We start from the raw sequence: 22,255 nt of genomic DNA on the forward strand, positions 1-22,255 counted from the left end.
GCAAAAATTAATTAACTAATTAATAATTATATATTTTGGACCTAAGGTTTTTAGGGTTTCATAAAAAATTTTTTGGAATCTTTCTATAAAATCATGTAAAATATTACATCAGATAGGGAAGGGGAGGGGAAATCAAAGAAAATGTTATGGTTTCTTATGCAGGAGTGGGTGGGGGTCCAGAATGGCCAAAATCGTCCTTACGTAATTTATGGACGGCCCCTTATATAAACAAACAACTAATCTAATAGTCAAATATCAGAGTTCAGAGAGTGGTTTTATCCACTCGGCTTTACAGGGCACTTTTTAGAATTAAAAAAGTATCGTTTAAAAACAAAAAAACCCGAGTTGTTACATTTAGAAAATTAAAGACATATTACTACTATAGACCAGTGGTTGCCTAACTTTTTTGATTCTCGGCACCCTTGCTAAATTCAGATTTTCCCAATGCACCCTATGTCAAATTCTAACAAGTACAATTTGAGAAAGAGCAAAATATCCAATATCTTTTTAATTAAAGAGTTAGGACATTAAGTAAAAAATAAATATTGAAGTGTTCGGAAAGTAAGTTTGTTTTTTCCGTGGAAAAAAAACACAATATTTTTATAATGAATAAATATTTTATTGAATTATATATTGACCATTTTGGTCAAATACCTGTTGTCATCGTTTCTGGTAGTAGCATGATTTCACATTCATAAAAGTTTTGATCATTGCTTACAAAAAATTGATCCAAGTGATTTTTGACATTGTCATTTCAAGTAAATGTCTTACAGTTAAAAAAAAATTGTATAGACCGGAACAAGTAATAATCTGAGTGTGCTCAATCTGGCGAATATGGTTGGTGTGATAGCACCTCCCATCTAAGTTATAACAGTTTCTGATGAGTTACCAAACTTGTGTGAAATTTGACATTATCATGGTAAAACACTACACCTGTTTTATTGATCAATTCTGGCTGCCTTTTCTGTTTGATGATATTACTCAATTTGCTTACTCAATGGCAGTACATTTTCAAATCAATTGTTAAATTGTCTGGTAAAAGCTCCAAAAAAAGTTTCCTTAAAATCCCACCAAAGAGAGCATCTCTCTTTAAGAACATATCATGGAACCCATATATCAAGCTTTAAAACAAAACCAATTTGTTTCAAGTAATCATAAACAGTTCATTTTGACAAATTTAATCTCAGTGATTTCACGTGTTGTTATTCAATAGTTTGCTTCAATCAGTACCTTTATTTTGTTTTCATTGGCTTCAACTGGCCATCCAGAATGTGGTGCATCTTCAATATTGAAATTGCCAGAACGAAATTTTGTAAACCAGTTTTGGCACTGTCATTCTGTCAATACATCTTCTCCATACACGTCACACAATTTTTTTCTCGCTTGAACAGCATTCTTACCTTTTCGGTAATAAAAGAGCAAAATATGCCGAAAATGCTGCTTTCGATCTTCCATATTTGATGGGACACAAAAAATAAACAATTGCACAAAATCAAACAAAATTTTTTACAAATAAGCCTTAAAATGCTAGCTGTCAAAATATATAATGATAATATGGTTTAGAATGAAAATGGCAGAAAAAATACGACTAATCTGTCTAGTGGTAAAAAAACAAACTTACTTTCCGAACAACCTAATAAAACACGTATTTAAGGTAACAAAAAATATAATTGAACAAATTCAATTAATTATAATTAGTGCGATGAATGAGCCTGTTGATCACTGCACATTTTCTCAAACCTTAGAATCAAACTGGACACAGCCACCCTCATTTCCTTCTACACATTAATTTTCGTGTAATACTTAGTTTTTATCACAGCGACAAACTCAGCTTCACACAAATAAGAAGTCGCAAATTCAATTAAAATTCTATGAGCTTTACCACTCAGAAGGGGACATTCATCTTTTACTGATATCCAAAATTCAGCTAATTCCACGCTGCTAAATTTTGTTTTCAACATATTGTCACAAGACAACTCAATAAGATTCTCTTCTTCTGCAGCAGCGAATTCAGATGGAACACTGGCATTAAATGGATTTTGAATCCATGCAAATTTATCATTATTATCATTTTGAAAATATTTTTCAAACCAGGTGATAAGCTGTCATAAATGTTCTTCAAAAATAGAGTTCATACCTCAAGAGAAATCAACTCCATTGAAGTCAAACGCTGTTGCAACAAGGAGAAACATTCTTTCCTCCGTCTTCATTTATTTTTCTTTTCCATAGTTTTCATTTTTTTATAAAAGCTGAACTTTTCTCAATCGACTTCAAAAGGTGCATGTTGCTTTCCTGAAGGGAGAGATTCAGAGCATTCATCTTTTCAAAGATATCATTTAAATATACTAGTTTTACCAAAAAATCTCCAATCAGAAAATGTTCAGCATACTTCTGGTCTTCCTCTTTAAGAAAAATATAAATTTCCTGCCCCAGTTCAAATGTATGAGACAAAAAATTATCTCAAGATAATGTTTTGTGCTTTCTCAAAGTGCTGGTAGTACAACAAAACATGTGCTCAGATCCCACAACCTCACATAGTTTTTTGAAAAATCTTGCCTTCAATGGAAGTTTTTATAAAGTTTACTACATGTACTACATACAGTAGAGCGTCGTTTATCCGTATCAATTGGGGACTGGGGTTGTTCGGATAACTTATTTTTTGGATAACCGATTATGTACGACAAAATATATTAACCTATCCCATCCTGAAATTTTTCTCCGTTGCATGTCGCTTTGCATTGAATTTTCGTCAATGTTAAGCCTAACATAAACTTTTTAAAATAATAATCGTGGCTATTGTATCGTTAAAAATTATTTCTTTATTTTGTACAAACAAAATTAATATATTGAAAAATATAAAAACAATAAAAAATTATACTTCAGAAGTTAATTTAGTATCAAAAACGTAAAATATTTGAGTAGCCCAACACATAGCCAAAGATTGCAGTGCCACAGCACTAGCAAAAATTTAAATTTCCCAACTGGAATTCTTTCGGATAACCAACTTTCGGATAAACGACGCTCTACTGTATTCTGGTTCAATACAGGACTCAGATATTTTGATGTGAGTGCTTCCCTGTGAGTAACACGATGGGTCCACAGTGCATCAGGGTCTTTGCTTCGAAAAAGTGTTGCAATCCTCCATAACATCCGGGCATAGAACGAGCACCATCAGTAAAGATACCAATGCATTTGGTCCACTCCAAATTATTTTCGGAAATAAAATTATCAAGGATCTCGAACAAGTTGTGAGCCTTGGCACCAGCAGTGATACTTTTACAAAAGATTAAGTCTTCTACAATGTTATTATAATCTATAAACTGCACATAGCAAATTAAGTGAGCATCATTATTATTATTTGTGTCCTCATCCAGCTGCAACCCAAATTCCTTTCCTTCTATTTTTTCATTAACTGACATTGGAGGTCCTTTGCTATGTGCTGTATTCTGCAAGTGATAGTGTTATTGGACAAAGGCACTTTTGAAAGCTGCTACTCGGCAGTTCCATCAATCATAATGTTCAACATATCTACAGCAGCTGGTAGAATGAGTTTTTTGCAATGGTAAGAGTCTTTTTACATTTTACAATTCTATGTGCCACCTTTATTACTTAGTTAATGATTTGCATCAGGTCTGCTAAATGTCGCATCTTATCACATTGAATTGAAAGTGGAAGCAAAATTATGAAAATTTTATATTTTGTGGCACCGCTGTGAGGAAGCCACTGCTCCCTAAAGTGTTGTAGTGCACACTTTGGGAACCGCTGCTATAGACTTTTCACAGGGTAGCATATAATTCTATGCAGGTAAATGCTATGTGCTACCTGTCTGTAATGATATATTATATTCACTTGATTACTGTGACAATGATGTGTCTATTTCGCACTATATCATTGATGCAGTAATTAAGTAAATATAATATATATTTTTAAAAATTATATCCTTCTTTTTAATAAGAATTATATTTAGTTTATTATTTTGTTAAATTTTTTGCCAGTAGATGGCACTACATGTACACCAGCAAATCAAATGTAGATAGAAATTAACTGATTTACAGAAATTCAATAAATATTTTGAAAGTGGGGTGTATGACATTATCTAAGTTAGAAGTATGTAAACATAACTGCTGAGTTTTGTTCCAATTGGTCAAATGGCCCAGGAGTGTATAGAGAACAAACAAACAAACATCCTCATTTATATATATGATCCATTTTGTTTTATCACTAGTTGTCATCTTTCTACCAATTTCTCAATTCCTCTTCTGAAAAATTCCTCAGATTTTGTGACAATATATTCCACAATAGCATTTTTGACCATCAATTCAACCAACTTTTTCTATCTAAATAATTCTGTAAAGATCTAAACAAATCTAATGGTGCCAAATCTGGAAAATATGGCATATGAGGCAAAACTTCCCACTGCAATTCTCTTATTTTTTCTACAGTTACTTTGGCATCATGTGATCTTGCATTGTCATGATGCTGTATAATGCCCTTGCAGTTTACTAGTGCTGGTCTTTTGTCCTTTAATGCTTTGTTTAAACTGTTTAATTGCTTTTAATAAATATAAAATACAATGCATTCACAGAGTAAAACTTAGAAAAAAGGAAATGTTTTGAAACAATGTACAATAGCATCGTCAATTATTTTGTGTCAGAAGCAGTTAAAGCACATAAAAAAAAAGCAGTTCTTCAAAAACAAATTCCTTCAAAGAATTTTTATACTTTTTTGTTTTAATTTATATCATATTTAATGTATAATGTAATGTATTTTTAATTTTATGTAATTGTCGTCTTTGTTTTTATGGGTTTTGAATATTAGAACAAATTGTATATATGTCTTCTAAACTACAAGTAAGTTATAACTGTATTAGGATGTCCCTTCAAAGTGATGTGCAGTCATGTCGCCCAAAAACTATGTCAAATGAGCTGGGGCTACAGAACCAACAACAGGTTCGGATAAAGAAGTTAGTCCAGAAAGAGAAGAGGAAGAAGACAAGTATAAGAGTAAGTACTTTAAACATCGGAACATTGACTGGGAAGAGTAGAGAGTTGGTTGATCTTATGCAAAGAAGGAGAGTGAACATTTTGTGCCTGCAAGAGACAAAATAGAAAGGAAATAAAGCTAAAGAACTTGGTGAAGGGTACACGCTGTTTGTGAGTGGAGCAAATAAGGGAGGAAGGAATGGAGTTGGTATCATAATTGATAAAGTTCTAAAAGACAGTCTGTGGAGGTTAAACGAAGGTGTGATAGAAATATGAGTGTTAAGTTGGACTTTGGTGGAATTTCATTGCAATTGTGTGTGTGTATGCTCCTCAGCCAGTTAGTGGAGAAGAAGAAAAGACAAACTTTTGGACAGATCTTGACCAAGTTATAATATGTGTTTCTATGAAGGAAAGATTAATCTGTGGGGGTGATTTAAATGATCATGTTCGGAAGAGAAAGAACATGAAAAGAAGAGTTCTTGGGAGGTGGAGTGGGGAGAAAGAAATGGAGAGGGAGAAAGACTAGTCGATCATGCTGTGGCTTTTGAGCTTGCACTAATTAATACCTACTTTGAAAAGAAAGTGAATTAACTGGTTACATACATGAGTGGAGGTAGATCCAGCCAGAGTAATTTTTCTTGTGCTGCAGGAGACATCTGAGTGAAGTGAGAAACAGTAAGGTGTTAAACTGATTAATGATGATAAAGGAGTGGTATTACAAGATTACAAAAGGGTCAAATAAAGATGGAAAGTATATTTTAGAAATTTATTGAATGCGGAAAACCCCAGAACTTTATACAAGGATGGAGAGGCAAATGAAGGAGTGGTGCAAGATATTAGCAGAGAAGAAGTGGAAAGAGTTCTTAGGGAAATGAAGATGGGGAAAGCAGTAGGTACTGATCAGATTCCAGTTGAAGTTTGGAGAGGTTTAGGTAAGGAGGAGATTGATATCATCTGGGACCTTACGAAGAAACTCTGGCAGCAGGAGAAGATCCCAGATGAATGGAGAAAGAGCATTATTTTACTGATCTTTAAAAGTAAAGGGGATGTATAGGATTGTGGAAACTACAGAGATATAAAGTTATTGTCCCATACTATGAAAATTTGGGAGAAATTTGTCAAAATAAGGATTAGACAGAAATCTGAGATTGGTGAGGAACAGTTTGGCTTTATGCCGGAAAGAGGTACGAGTGATGCTATCTTTGCATTGAAACGGCTGATGGAAAGGCACAGGGAAATGCAGGAAATAGTGTTCATAGATCTGGAAAAGGCATATGATAGGGTACCAAGGCAAAGAGATATGGAGATATTTGAGGAAAAATAATGTTCCAGAAAAGTATGTTAGTCTCATCAAGGAAATGTAATAGGGAGCAGAGACTCAAGTTAAGAGAAGCGTGGTCACTACAGAAGGGTTCTCCATTAACATTGGTTTACATCAGTGAGTGGCCCTTAGCCCTTATCAGTTCGACCTGATAAAGGACGCATTGATTTGTAATATGAAATGTGGTGCTCCATGGAGTATGTTGTTTGCAGATGACATTGTTCTGTGTGAACCTTCCCAAACCAAGGCTGAGAAGAAACTGGAAGAGTGGAGGAAAATTTTGGAAGAAAGGGGCATGAGGATTAGCAGCTTATACAGCTTAGGATTAGCAGCTAAAACAGCTTATATGATTCTGAGTGGCAAGGATGAGTGCTATATTAAAATCCAAAATGTGCCTCTTCCTGTGGTTCAGAGTTTTAAGTATCTAGGGGCCTTTGTTGAGATGGGGGAGGGCTGAACTTAAGAAGTGCAACATAGAATTCAATATGGATGGTTGAACTGGAGGAAGTTGAGTGGTGTGTTATGTGACAAGAAAGTTAGCTGCAAACTGAAAGGTAAATTGCACAAATAGGTTGTTAGACCTGCAATGTTGTATGGGGCTGAGACATGGGCAATCACAAGAGCCCAAGAAAGAAAGATGAAGGTGGCGGAGATGAGAATGTTGAGATGGATGTGTGGAGTGTCAAGGAAGGATAGAATAAGGAACGAGTTTATTAGAGGTTCTGTTAAGGTGGATCCCTTGAGCAGGAAGATGCAAGAATGCAGGTTGAGGTGGTTTGGCCACAGAGCGAAATAGTGAAGATTATGTTGGAAAGAGGGTCAGAAAACTGGTAATGGAAGGAAGGAGGAAGAGAGGAAGACCAAAGCTGTGCTGGAAAGATAAGATAGAGGCATCCTTGTAGTGCATCCTCAGATCCTCTACAATGTATTTATCTACCTGCAAATTTATGTAAACTCTCTCTCAAGACTGGGACTTGTGAGGATAGTTAATATAATATATTAAGCCTTTAATACAATATACTAGCCTTATAAAATATTTTTAAAAAATGCTAAAATTGTGTTTGGTGCACTTCCTTAAAACGCACTGTCTCTTATGTCGCCTCCTTCCCGGATCCAACCGCCTACAGACATGACAGCTTGTGCGAGAATCCTATCACTATTGTGATTTCTATGGCACTTAAGACATAGTGGTGTCATCCTGACATGGTGCCAACCCTGTGGTCACAAACTGATATTTAATAGCAGTGATTTATGGTTAATAAAAATAATTTTAAAAGATTAATGTTTCCTAAATTTATATTAAATATTAGCATTTTTACTAGTTAAGCTACTTTATATTTATTTATTTTTTAATTCAGTTAGTTATTTTTGAGGTTAAGCTGCTTCAACCTTATTAATTCATATGATCTATTTTAAATGTTAATTTTTTATTTTTCATAGCTGCTATCTTTTGAAAGAATTTTCAACCAGGTGATAATGAAAATTGGCTACAAATTGAAATGATGAATGCATCACTTCGTCTTAAATCACAATTAGTTCCTACATTGAATTTGAACACAGATAAAGAAGAATTAAACTAGGAAACAAAACATGATATGAGAGCTAAAAAACGAATGAACAGCTTTTCTGTTGATGAGATGTTGAAAAGGAACATAATTATTATCTTTTTTATTGTAATGATATCAATAATACCTTTACAATGGAAAAAAATGTTATAGCTACCAATTTTTACTTTTTAGGTTGGAGACAGCAACTTGTAGCAAACCATCATCTAATAATAACAAAATAGCCAAACAAACCAATTCTTTATTTAGATTTACCAAGACATAAAATCATTTGAGAACATTGAAAAAGACATCCAACAAGACAAGCATATGTTAATTCTAAAGATGAAAATAAAGTCTTTAAAGAAAGAAAATGAATCTTTAAAGATCAACAACAACAAAGCCCTGGAGATTAAAGTTGCCTTTCTGAAAAAGCAACTGCAAACATTAAAAAATTCATTAACAATAACTTGTACCCCTGGCCAGATTTACTGTCTAATGAATAATAGAAAAAGCAAACAATGGTCATGTGAAAACATTGCACACGTTATAACATTAAGATGCATCAGTTCAAAGGCTTACAGATTCTGGAAAGACAAACTTAACTTTCCTTTATCTTGTATTTCCACATTATGCAGATGGGTGGCAAAACTTAATCTTGAATCTGGTTTCTTAGATGAAGCGTTTCTTTTAATGTCATACCAACAACATTTATTAAATGATATTGACAGATTAGTTATAATTTCTTTTGATAGATAATAGATTTTTCTAAAGAAAAGGTATGGGGCTCCATAAGTCTTGGTTGAGTGTCAAGGTCAATGCCTATGTGGGAAGTGAAAGCAACTTATTTACTACAATTTTGATTCAATTATGACTAAAGAACTTTTAATAATTATTATTGAAAAGTTATTTTCAATAGGTTTTCTGCAGTTGCTGTCACCTGTGATCTGGGACCAAAAAATCTCCAACTGTGGAAGGCCCTAAATATTGGACCAAACCCAGATGGCACCGTATTCATTAACCATCCTTATGATTTATGAAAAGTTTACTTTTTTGGTGATGTACCACACCTCCTTAAGTTGGCAAAGAACCATTTCTTGAATCATGACTTTTGGTATAAACACACTTTAATAGATAGAAAATGCATCAAACAAATTCTCACAAATTCATTATCTGACATGAAGATTTCTCATAAATTAACATGTAGTCAGTTAAAAGATCAAAGCACTCAGACAAAAAAATTCATCCCACATCTCAATTATTTTCTAACATAACTACAAAAGCTGTCAAATATTTAGAATTAAAACCATATTAAATTAGAATGTTGCTTTTACTGACTCATTTATAATTGAAAATATAAATGACTGGTTTGATGTCCTTAATTCTAGCATGAAGTATTACCCAAATCCAAAAGAAAATGCTTTTGGCATGGATTATGATAACCAGGTGCAAATTATAAATAATATGTCAATGATCATTCATTGTATAAAAGTGGGCAAACATACATCCCTCCTCCACTTTCAAAAAGGCATTTTACTTACAAATGACTTGGTGAAAGGTTTATTTTGTCATTTGAGAGAAATATATAATATTGATTATATATTAACAGCCTGCCTGAATCTAGATATTATGGAGAATTTTTTCTCAGCTATAAGGAGAATGGAAGGAGCAAATGACAATTGTCTCAGCCAATTAGATAATGTTGGGGAAGACAGTATTTTAAGTTTTCAAATATTTGGCAAATTGGATGCTGATAGTGGTGACCTTTCAATTTCAAATTCTGAGGAATCTGTAGGAAAAGATTGGTTAAATACACAATTCAAAGAGCCAATAATTGAATGTGATTTAACAACTTATAAGACAATTTGGAATATTCACAGTTACTTCATAAATTTGAATCTGAAATTATTGGTGACAGCATGAAAGAAGCTTTAAGATACAACAGATTGGCTATTTATGATTTCTATGTGGAATCTCATGTACCCATCAGATTCCTTAATAAAGTCAGTGATTCTTATTAATTCAATATTTGAAAATTTTCATCAGTCCAATATTAAAAAAGATTATAAAATAAGAAACAAAGTTTTTAGAGTGTTCAGATGCAACAAAATTGTGCTTCACCCAAAAAGGTAATAAAATATATAATTAAAATACATACAATAATACATGTACATGACCTTAATATGAAGATCAGTGAAATTAACATACAAAGAAAAACAAAACAAAAGAAAAATGATAAAATTTATAAATACTTAGTATTTTTTAATATAATGTTAATCAAAGAAAACCATTTTAAAAATTGTTTTTTTATGTATTCTTTTTAATTGTCTATTACTTTTCATTTGCATTTGTTCTTGATTTCCTATGTAAAAAATTGTGTGTGATTAAGATGTTTTTTTTTTAAATAAATATTTTTAAAAAGCAATGTTGGATGTAATTAAAAAAAAGCATGTTTTGTTAAAATGTTTATTAAATATTTTAAAATAGCAAAAATATTTTCAAATATTTAAAGAAATGTTTAAAATTAAGTTTAAAAAACATCATCTAAAGATTATTTGTTAGCAATTGTTGTCCCTCTGTTTGTTCATAATGTCATGAAGTATATGCATTGGAACACCCTGTTTTATTCCACCATGGTAAAAGTTTTCCTTTGTAAAATTAAAAATTCAGGATAATGTGTATTAGAAAAATTGTAGAGCCTCTAAAGAAATGTCAATTCTGTTAGTGTAGATTGGTTCTGACAGTTGCAAATAAACTTCAAAATGTTTTTATATTTAGTCTTCAATTTCTGTAATTTTTCTAGTATTTTACATTCTATTATTTATCATTGGAATGTTTTTACATATTTTTTATAATAAATGGTTTAAACAATGCTTTTACATGTTTAAAATATAAGCCAATAAAATTTTATTATACCTGATGTTAATAGATTATTTTTAACATGCTTTTATTGTAAAATTAATTTTAAAACTAATGTTTACCATTTTAATTTATCCTATAATTTCAATAAATAAATTTTCAAAAACTATTTAAATAAATATGGAAATATTCTTACCTATATCATCATTGAAACCAGAAGCAACAACACTTTGAATTATTAAAAATAAACGTGATGGTATGCTATTGGGAGAGAGCTGTGCTAATTCACCTAAGGTAAACAGTCTTTTTATTATTTGTTCTTCAGTATAAGAATTTATATCATCCAACTTCTCTAAAATTACACTAGATAAATATGTATCACAATCCTGAAAAAAATTTTAAACCAATAATTAGTAAAGCTCAATTTATAACTGAAATTTTTTCCAAAATATTCAGATACATGTCTTATAATAATGTCATTATCATACATCAATACTAATGAAATATGAAGCTACATGCAAACATTTTCCTCAAAATTTCCACTAACAGAGGCTAAATATAATTGACATAATTATAGTTAACATAATTTTATATATTTTTATTTAAATTAATGAAAATTACATATATAAAAATTATTGTTTACATAAATTTTTTAACATATAATAGAAAATAGAATCAGATAGATAAGCTATAATTAAATGTTTTCCAATAATATCTATCTTAATTGATTGTCTTCAGTCAATTAGAATGCTTTTATATAAAGAAAAAGTCCACCAAAATAATAAGGACATTTTTAAACAGCTTATAGCTTCAGGAGCAATATCCAGTTATCAAAAAATTCACCAGATAAAATTTTTGTTACTTGTGTTAAGTGTTTAAAACTTTTTTCAATAACTTCATCAGCTTTCATTGATATAATATAACCAATAGTACCTATGACTGCTTTTACATGTTTCAATAAATTTTCTACCACTTTTCACTATAGATTCTTCCAATAGAATGGACTGCTTTTCTAATTTTAAAATAGTCTCAGAAACTAAGTTAAAATTGCTACTTATATTGGCCAATTGTTGTCTTAATATTGGTTTAGATAAAATTATTTTTGATTTGGTAATTGCTAAAGGGATACTCTCCTCAAAATTAGAAATTATGATCTTTATCTCAGTAAAATATTTTGAATAGACTAGCATCTATGTATTCTAATGAATAAGTGTTGGCTTTGATGGCAAAGAAACATTAGGAAGTCTTTCTTTATATAATTATACTCACAAAAATGTTTATAAAAGCTTTTTACATATTTCCTATTAACTCATTTACAAATAGAAACTGATTTATTTTGAAATTCTGTTTAGTCCACAGGCTAGATATGTACAGTACAATGAATTAAGTTTGGATCAAATATTTTAAACTTTTGTCCAGCTTCAATAATATAGCTAGCAGCATCAGAGATCATGAGCATGATTTTATTAAAAGGAATTACTTCTGATAAAAAGAAATTTGACAAATTTTTTTGAATAAATCTACATATAGCATGACTAATTTTATCTAGTTGTTTTTATATCATATTAAAAAAAATTTGCTAATAGTTTTATTAGGTAAAATACCTATTAACAAATTTGCTATGTATCAACCATAAACATCAGCAGTTTCATCTACCATAAAATAAATTTGTAAATAAAAACTGTTAATTGTTTTATGCTAAATTACTGTTAATGACTTAATAATTGTTTTATGGTATTTGTGTTCCTTACACAAATTAGCCAACCAGTCAAACTCCATTGATAATTCATCTAATTTTGATAAAATAATATCAAAACTCTCTTTGAGAAACAAGATTTAGAAGAATTGATCTGGCTGATTTAGGAAAAAGAGTCCAAGCACTGAATTTTTAACACAAGTTTGCTAGGAGACCATTGATGCTTATTGGATGTGAAAGACAGAGGAGAGAAAGGTGGAGTTCAAGACATTGGGCCAAAATTGGGTTCAATACCTTATAAACCATTAACAGTAAAACACAAGGTAGTGAATGTAAAATCGTATAATTAGAACAAATAACAAAATTGTGATCTGATACGTAAAACAAATTTTCCAGTTAAACATTGAGTAGTTAACAGTGGCATGCTGTGACATTTGATGATAGGGAATCTGTGTTTCTGTAAGATGATGACAGCCAGGAGTAATCAGTCAATTGCGCGTCAGTGATGTCTAGGGTCCATTTGTATCATTTATTCGATAAGCCAGTAAAAACCATAGACTTCTCTAAATGCATATTTTAACATCACAATTACATTCCGAATCGCTAGCCACAAAATAAGGGCTACAATTAAAAATAAAATTATAAAAACTTACTTGGTGAAATAAAATATGTGGTGGATGTACCGGTACATACCTGGTACAAAATATTCTTCAATTGCATGAATATACTTTTAAAGAAAATTATAATTAAATATAGCTTTGTAAAGAAAGGTACATAAAAATATAAAATATTCTTTACTTTTTAAATCTTAAAACAATGCACTTAGTCAAATAGCTCCCTACGAGTGACTAATGGATGGAATCAGAGAAGGTCCTGGTAGGTGCATGCACGCAGGCTGCAAAATCCCCAGGGTGCTGATACCGGTCAATGTCAATACCTATTTTGTCGCATCACTAGTATATCTCAAAGGACACAACAGGGCTGTTGTAAATTTTAAACGTTTCTCACCATAGCTGTAAAAATCTAAATTTGTTAACTTAATAGTCATTTGTTTTCTAACTAATTCGTTTTAGGACCAAGTGTCCTCAGAAATTTCCAAAATTTACACCTTTTCAGTCACTCTCATTGAACTGGAAAAATTTCTGTCTTTATTACATTAATAATACAAATAAATCAGTCTCCACTGTACTTGGCTAGAGATGGTTCGGTTAAGCTTTTGTTTAAGTAAAATTCCAGCTCTTTCAGCAGGATTTTATTTATGTTCCTAATTCCCTAATCGCTTAATTATTTAACTACTTCTTAAATAGAAATAAGTCAAAACCAGTTACTTTGTACTCGAATATTTGTAGTCTTGGGAAAAAAGTAAAAAAACAAATTTTTATGACAAATGGATATATAAATCGTAAATGTAAGGAAAATAAATTCTAGAGCTTTTTCTGTACATCGTGCATCTCTCTCATTCATTAAATTTAGTTGTAAATGATGCTGTCAAAGTAACAGTTAATTTTTTAACATTGTACAAGAATTGTACATGTTTTTTTCTACATCCCCTTTAAAATGGACATACAAAATAGTAATATCACTGGTTTAACATAGAAATCCATAAGTAATATAAAATGGGAGAGAAGAATAAAAATATCAAATATTCTAATGGTTTTTTTTAACTCCTGTCAACTAAACAGAACTATCATAAAAACATACCAGTAAATTCTTATCGGTTGGGTTAAGTTATAAATCTACTCATGATTCACATAATCAGGTGAAGGCGGCCAAATACCTAGCAGGCAGGCAGCTAGATATTTGGCCTGGATCTGGTCCTGGATAGAATCATTGGAAGCATTATACATGTGTAGCTTCCACCAGCTAAACCAGGTGAGGTTGGTGCTCTGTAAAGCGCATGCGCAAATGAGTATAATCTGGCTGTTTGGAAGATGACAATACAGTGCTTCCATTCTGCCACTAATATTTAAATATACGATAGCAATCTTATTGTTTTTTTCACATGTAGTATAGAAATTTGTAATAAGATANTCTAAAATGACTTAGGCAAATGTCATTACTCCGAGTAGCAATACGGCCAGTGTGAACCTTTCGGGATGTTTCTTTTCAATAAAATCAGTCACTTTCTGATAATACCTCAAGATTTCCTTTATTGTGTGAGATCCTTCCACGACAAAGCAAACACGCGGACTGAGACCAATGAACAGAAGTGAATAAAAAAAATGGCACTGCGAACTAACGTAACGTCATATGGCGGGTTTTTGTTCGTATCATGGAGCAAAAATATATTCGAATTTCATGTCATATCCTGAAAATTTTGTATGCAGGGGCGTTTGTATCCTGAGGTACCACTGTAGAATCTACAACACATATGAAAGAGTTAATTGTTTTATTTATAAGTGCAATAAGGTACTGTCCCTCTAGAGTAGTCTACATGAAAGGTTGACTACATCTCTATATATTGAAATCAACACACATTATATTATGGTTATTTTTCATGAAGTAATTTTAATAATTATTATTTCAAATATAGCTTAAATAAAAACTATCAATATGATCACTTCAGAGACTACAGAAAAAATGAATAATCAGACATTAATCTCTCTACATGAAATATTTATCTAGAATGTTTAAGGAAGATAAAAATTTATTTTACTTAATAAAAAAATCTATATAAAAGTTTTTCAATTTTTTTGTTAACATTTTAAGGAAAATGAATAAATTTGGTAGAGAAAGAATGTGTAGCTAAAGCAGTTTTATTTGACACTGCTTTCATCTAAGTTTTAACTTATAAATTATAGTGACACAAACACTGCATTAAGAAAAATCATTACTACATTGAAATGTTTACAATATCCAGATAGAGTATTGCAAACATTTCAAATTGGGGCAACTATATAGTTGAGTACTTTAAAGGCATGCAATGTAATCTTGTAATAAAATTTCTGAGAAATTTACCAAGCATTTCTGAAAGTTGATAATTTGAAGAAATGTGCATGTGTATGCAACCTTTAACCAAATATGCACACGCAGTATGAAATATATGATAAATGTAAAAGAAGTTTTTTTAATTATTTTCTTCATTGTTCTTGACCCAATATATGACATCTTCAAATTAATCAAAAAAAGTTAAAAATGCAAGATAGACATTCTGTATATATCATCTTAACTTTAATAATTAGTAATTAAAAAAATAAAGTCTGATAAGAAATAAAATTATTTAGCAATTTTCCAAATATTTTATTATTATAAATAAGTAAAAATACCACATTTATTTGAATAAATGGCATGGCATCCTTTAACGGTAAACATCCTCTAATAAACAGTGCAGTTGCAAGATGAAAAATATTATAGATGACCTCTAATAGTAAGCACACTGTCTATTGGAAGAAGTAATGCTTATTGTCACTGAAAAATCAAATTCTCTCCAGTGTTGTCACTCTTACCTTATCTTGAAATAAAGTGTGAGTGTGTTGCATTTCATTATTGTTGAATAATAATGTGAATTTCTAATTACTAATATTATTATTAATAATAATAATAATAGCAATAATATAGGCCCATATAATCCAGCAATTGATTGATTTTAATAAATAACTATTGGGTTTTAGATGTTTATATTTGCACAAAATTATGAAATACATAACTAATATATCATATCTGAAGACATAACTCAAAGATATATATAATATTAACATTCAAATATAATACAAAAATTATATAAATTTACTTACTGTAATAACTTCCTTACTGAATGATTTTATTTTTTTTTGATTTTCTGTGCTCTGACTATATAATGCAATGTAAATATTACATAATGTTTCAACACTTGAAGCAATTAATTCTGGTATACATAGAAATTTTTTTATCTGTAATTCAAGATCGTCTGGAAAAAAGTTATATCTAAATGAGAAAATATTTTAATAAAGATTTCATTAATTTATAATAAAAATATTGATAACACAAATATTTTTATACACTCTTACATTTGTTAAATAACCCATTAATGACATATTCTGACTGTTTCAGAATAAGATTTAGAAATATTTTTTTTTTCAAATAAAATGCACTTTTCAAAAATATTTTGTTTATGGGTTTAAATAATAGTTTTATGCTCGTTATAATTTAGTAATTTTCAAATCTAAACTATGACTCATTATGCATAAAAATTTTTTATTACAATAAATAATACAATACAAAAATTTTAAATATTTAATGCGTCAGAGGAGTTGATCTCTGAAAAATAATTGTAAAAAATATAGAGAATTAACACAGTTATCAAAGTTAATATATAAAAAAATTATAATAATAACATCAAATAAAATTATATTAGAATTATTAACAAGACTGAATTGATTAAATTTTATAAAATGGAAAATTGACTAAAATCTGTTTTATAAATGAAAATAATTACATTTTAAAACTTCATTAATTTGAAACTATTACAGGGAAACTATTTCCTAATTCCACAGTAAATTTCTATTATCAAACTCTATTATTTTTAATTACATTTCAAACCTACTCTGTATATATAAAATACTTAGCTTAAAATCCTCACAACACTTTTTTCCTATCAAAAACTAGAAAAGGCAACACCACAAACTGACGAATTAAATTTTTGTTATGAATTCTCTACACTGGAAATAAGGGGCAAAGTCTATAGGGCAAGCAAGCAAAGAGAACAGGGAGTAAAGCCCTCCTAGTTATAATATAAAAGCAGTCTGAGCAGTATAATTTCTTATTGATTACAAGACTTCCCATTCTCAAATTAAAAATAAAGATATGTAAAATATTTTAAAAATTAAGTATAAAATTTTCTTAAAAATTTTTTTATTAAAACTTTTAAGTGACTTTTTTAACAGCCATCTAAAACTTTTGATAAAAGATGTAGTTGTACTATTGAGTTGTACAAAAAATAAAATTCAAATTAAAAATCAAAATTTTTGTCAAAATTGTCATTTTACTCTGATTTCCTCATTGGTTGTAATAATTTGGCCAGGTATAGTATGTACAGTACATATACGTATGGCCCCATTTTTATACACAAATGTGCAGAAAATGAATGGGAAAGAACTGGGCATATGCTTCTTTCCTATTCATTTTCTTTATTCTGCACATTCCAAAAGCTAAAGAAAATGTTACAAACTCTTATTGAGAAATTAATTTTTCAGTAAAATCATAATCAACATTTGAAAGAATGTGCATGAGTTTCATTGAGAATCTGCCTAAATGCATCAAAGCTGTAATCAGTACAAAAATAAGTGCAACAAAATAATGTTTTACGTTACATTTATGTTTTGTTATATGTTGTTATTTTGTGTGTCATTTCAATTGAAATGTTTTACTACTCTATAGAGTTGTACAAAAAATTAAATTCAAATTAAAAATTTTAATTTTTGTCTAAATTGTCATTTTACCAATTTCTTTAGTGGTTCTAATAATTTGGCCAAGGACTGTTGGATAGTTTCAAGAAAAACCATGAAAACAGATGGATATGTCTGTGGTGCAGAAAAGATTTTTCAAGTTTTTAGTCACCCTTGGTATGTTTAGACAGAGGAAATGTTGTTTGATGAGTTCACAGTTTCGAGTTAAACTTGACAGATAATCCACATCATTGTATAACCTTGGCAGCCACTGTGGGACCCAGAAATTGGCATAGCATCTAAAGTAAAATGATAGAACACCGGTTTTTGAAGTTCACTATAATTCACTGTGGTCCATATGCAGTATTCCTGTGCAGATACAAACATTGATTATGGTAACAAGTACAAAACACAAAAGTACTTAATGCACAATAGCAATCATGATATTGATGAAAATATATTTCTTTGCTTTAAACTTAGAAACTTCAGTGATGAAGATATATCAAATCTTCTCAACAGGAAACAAACAAGTACCCTTGATTATTTTCAAAAGGTATCTTTAACAGTTATCTTTGAGTAAAATATGTCTAGACTTGCCAAAGTCCAAAGGACTATTTGAAAGCAACATACCAAAGGTGTGTTGCTTTCAAATTAACTTTTAAACAAGTAAGTTAAAAGTAAAAAATTATGACATATTGAATATGATAAATTAAGTTATTATCAATCAGATTTTTAAGAGATTCACTATAACAAATAAATGTTAAAAGATTTAAACTTGGATTATTATTTAAATTAGAGAATTTCCATTTAAATATGTAATTTATTTTTAAATTAACATGCAACATTAAAAATTATATTACAATAGTCGCTCACTATATTGTGAATTTGGATATATCATGCTTTTTTTTGGGTCCCCAAATTTTAAAAGCACTTGAATTAATAAATTTTAAAATATCAATTTCCATTGAATTTCTTTTTTGCAATGAAATACGGCATTTTATTCCTGCCATTGTCCTTGAAACTACCATTGCAGGTAAACAATAAATTTGTCAAAATCTAAATAAGCAAAATAGATGGACAGATCAATTATCATTTGTTTTTTTTTTAATATTAAAATTTGTTTATTTATTAGTTTTAAGTACTGTCTCCTCATTTACAACTTTCTGTCAATTCGAAATTTCACATAACGTGTGAAATTTCAAATTGACATAGTAATGTGTAAGGAAAAGTTTTCTTTATTTTTAAAATTCTAAAATTTTTATACAGTAGTAACTTTGCTTTTTAGAGAATTTTTACTTTTTGTAATTTTATAAGTTTTGATGTTCTATTACAGTAGAGCCTTGATTATCTGACTCAATTGGGGACTGGGGTTGGTCGGATAATTGAAAAGTCAGATAACCGAAAAGTATGAAAAAATCCATTATTAGTGTAGTATATTATTATATCCCACGTAATTAGTATATCAATATTAACCTACTTTGCGTTGAATTTTCATCGGTGTTAAGCCTAACAAAAATTTTTTAAAACAATAATCGTCGCTATTGTATTGTTAAAAATTAGAAAATTAAGCCTCGTTTAAATACTGGCTCCCTTTCATGGTCGAATGAGTGTTGTCAACTAAAACACGTAAAAATAATATTAAAGTAGCCAAGACATAGCCAAATATTGTAGTGCACATCACTAGTGGACATTTGAAATTTGCCGACTAGGACGGTCAGTTAACAGAGGTGTCGGTTAATCGGGGGTCGGATAATTGAGGCTCTACTGTACATGTTCAATATTTTACTTTTTAAATTTTCAATTACTATATAATTTTTATTGAAAAATATAAATTGCACAGAGATAATAATATAAGAGATTTATTATGAAATATAGTACTGTATAATAAAATTGCAACTGATATTTTATTTTTATATCAACAGTATTTGTCTTTAAATGTCATCGTCAAATAAACAATACTGCTAAATGGGTGTTCATAGTATCAATGTTTATTTAAATGTCAATATGATATAACCACGAATAAAATTCAGTATTGAAAAACTAAACTTATTTTATATCAAACACATGCTGATGAAAGAATAGAAGATAGAGATTCCATCGCATGAATAATCTGTTTAGTAAAAGCCCAGAATTTTTAGTACTCAATTATATCACACCACTGAATATGTCACACTTTTTCTTTGTCTCCTGACAAACCCGATATAACAAGGGGCTTCTGTATTTAAAATGCAATCTATTAAATAATAATTATAAACTATTATTAAAGTTTAAATTATCACATCAAATTTATTAAATTACCTTTAATTATTTCTAGTTTTTCCTTATGAAATGTATTAGCAAGATGTCCAATTACTTTTATTATTCTTTGTAATGTTGAAGTACAAATGGATTTCTTATTCTCTTTACATTCTTCCCAATAATTTAAAATAAAATTTGTGTCATGAAAATCTAAATAAAGAGCAAATGATGCAAGAAGTAACCATACAGCAGGATCATTAGAACCTCCAACATGACATTTCAAATGAGTTACCATGGACTCTCTGAAATTATAAATTTGAAAAACTAAATTAATTTATTTTTATTTGTTTCAGTTACATTAGGAAAAGTCAGACTAAAGATTTCCATACCTCACATAACAATAAGAAATAAAAAGTGCTAAAAAGATGAAATGAGAAAAACATTAGAATACATTAGAACACATTAACATAATGACAAATATGAAACTTTTAAAACAAGTTTTCATAGAGTATATAATTGAGGTTAATCATATTTTGCAAGAAATGGTAAAAATAATATCTTCAGAAAACATATAGTCTAATTAAAAATAAAAAATGATCATATTTTAATAAAATGATCTAAATACATATATTACTAATGAAACACATGAAAAAAGCACATATAAAAATTACACAGAAAAAATCACATTCGTACACATGTACACAAGAAACTAAAAGTATGCACAGAAAATTCCCATATAGAAAACCGATAAGATTCTCATATGAGTACAAAGAAATCAAACTACAAAATTGCAAAGTATATTAATAGTTTTAAATTTTTATAATGAAATCAATAAATAATATGTTTTTGAAAAATGTTAAGCCATAAAGTTGTTAAAAAGTTATGTATACTAAACAGTCTACACATAATTTTAAGATAATATTGTTTTGTCTTTACTTTAAAAATCACTTCATACTGACATTAAAAAGATTGACAAATTAAATACTTTAAATTTAATTTCTAATTTTATTAAAAAATAATAATACTTTTAAGGATTTAATTTCCCTAGTTTCCTTCCATAAAAAAAATAAATATTTTTGAATCCTTGTAAAGATATAAAGGACCTAGTTGAAGGTTCTGCTACCATGATTCCATAGAATTACAACTGTAATACTGTAACTAATAGGGATGGGATATTCAACGAGATCTTGACATTTAATTATTTTTTTCTTAATATAGTAGTCCTCGGTTTACGCTGCAGTTCCGTTCCTTCAAAAGCTGGCGCAAATCAAATTGGCGTAAAATGAATCCATATTTACACTGAGGTATAGGGTTAGGTTCTATATAAGTGAAAAATACGAAAATAATTCTGAATATTAATACAATATAATACAAAATACAAATAAATTTAATTTTTAAAATATATTTTATCATAAAATAAAGTGAAATGTTATTAAAAAATTTTAGTTTCAGATCTTGTACATTTTTCTGAAAAAAGGATCCATCTTTAATTGTTTACATTTCTGTTTTCTTTCGGTGAGAATTTTGGAATATGATTGAATATGATGCTCCTATTTACATTTGCACTTTGCTCCCAATCATTGTCTAACAAAGTTCATCTGCCAAACTCTCCATAGTTGAAAGAATAAGTTAACCCGGCGTAGAACTACAGACGAGACAACTGATTGGTCGACCACTGGCTGCCATAGCGCATATATAATGTCAGTTTGAGCGGGAAAATTGAAGGTGGCTAAGGAGAGATAGATATAGACTTTTAGATAGAGACTGAGATACTGTCTGGCCAACAAGAAGTAGATTTGTCTCACTAATGATAGTTTGTGATCGCCGGAAGTGCTGCTGCGTTGTAAGGTGTTTTCCTGAATGAACTGATTTGGGATACATTCATTGGCGCTATGGATTCAGACACCATTTATTGGACTATTAAGTTTGATAACTTGACTCGTGGGTACCTAAACATTTAGTGTATTAATATTAATTTAATGCAAATGTATACATACCCAATAATATTAAACAGAAAAATAAATATATTCAATAAAAATCTTTGTTTTAACGAAATGTACAAAGTCGCGGCTCAGTAAATACGTCAACACTGAAATGAAAATCAGTCTGGCATAGGGAAAATTGGGGAATTACACCTCAAAACGGTGAATTGTGCAGCAGCGTTATTGTGAATCGGCGTAAATTGAACTGGCATAAACCAAGGGCTACCTGTATTTATTTTGTTTACATCATCTTTTAATTTCTATTAAAAA

General features: G+C 29.7%; 1 protein-coding gene across 1 annotated transcript in view; it reads right to left on the reverse strand.

Moving 5' to 3' along the window:
• The window catches only part of LOC111628900 (condensin-2 complex subunit D3-like), a 34,227-nt gene that overhangs the window by 4,569 nt on the left and 7,403 nt on the right, over positions 1-22,255 (reverse strand). The window contains exons 3-5 of the mRNA XM_023372757.1: positions 20,064-20,305; positions 16,137-16,288; positions 10,903-11,092 (exon numbers count right to left, since the gene is read on the reverse strand). Of these exons, the coding sequence (XP_023228525.1) occupies positions 10,903-11,092; positions 16,137-16,288; positions 20,064-20,305 (584 nt within the window). The remainder of the gene's footprint in view (positions 1-10,902; positions 11,093-16,136; positions 16,289-20,063; positions 20,306-22,255) is intronic.

Source organism: Centruroides sculpturatus, unplaced genomic scaffold (genome assembly GCF_000671375.1).
Source record: "Centruroides sculpturatus isolate CEXI.00-Female unplaced genomic scaffold, Cexi_2.0 scaffold423, whole genome shotgun sequence".
NCBI classification, from domain to species: Eukaryota; Metazoa; Arthropoda; class Arachnida; order Scorpiones; family Buthidae; genus Centruroides; species Centruroides sculpturatus.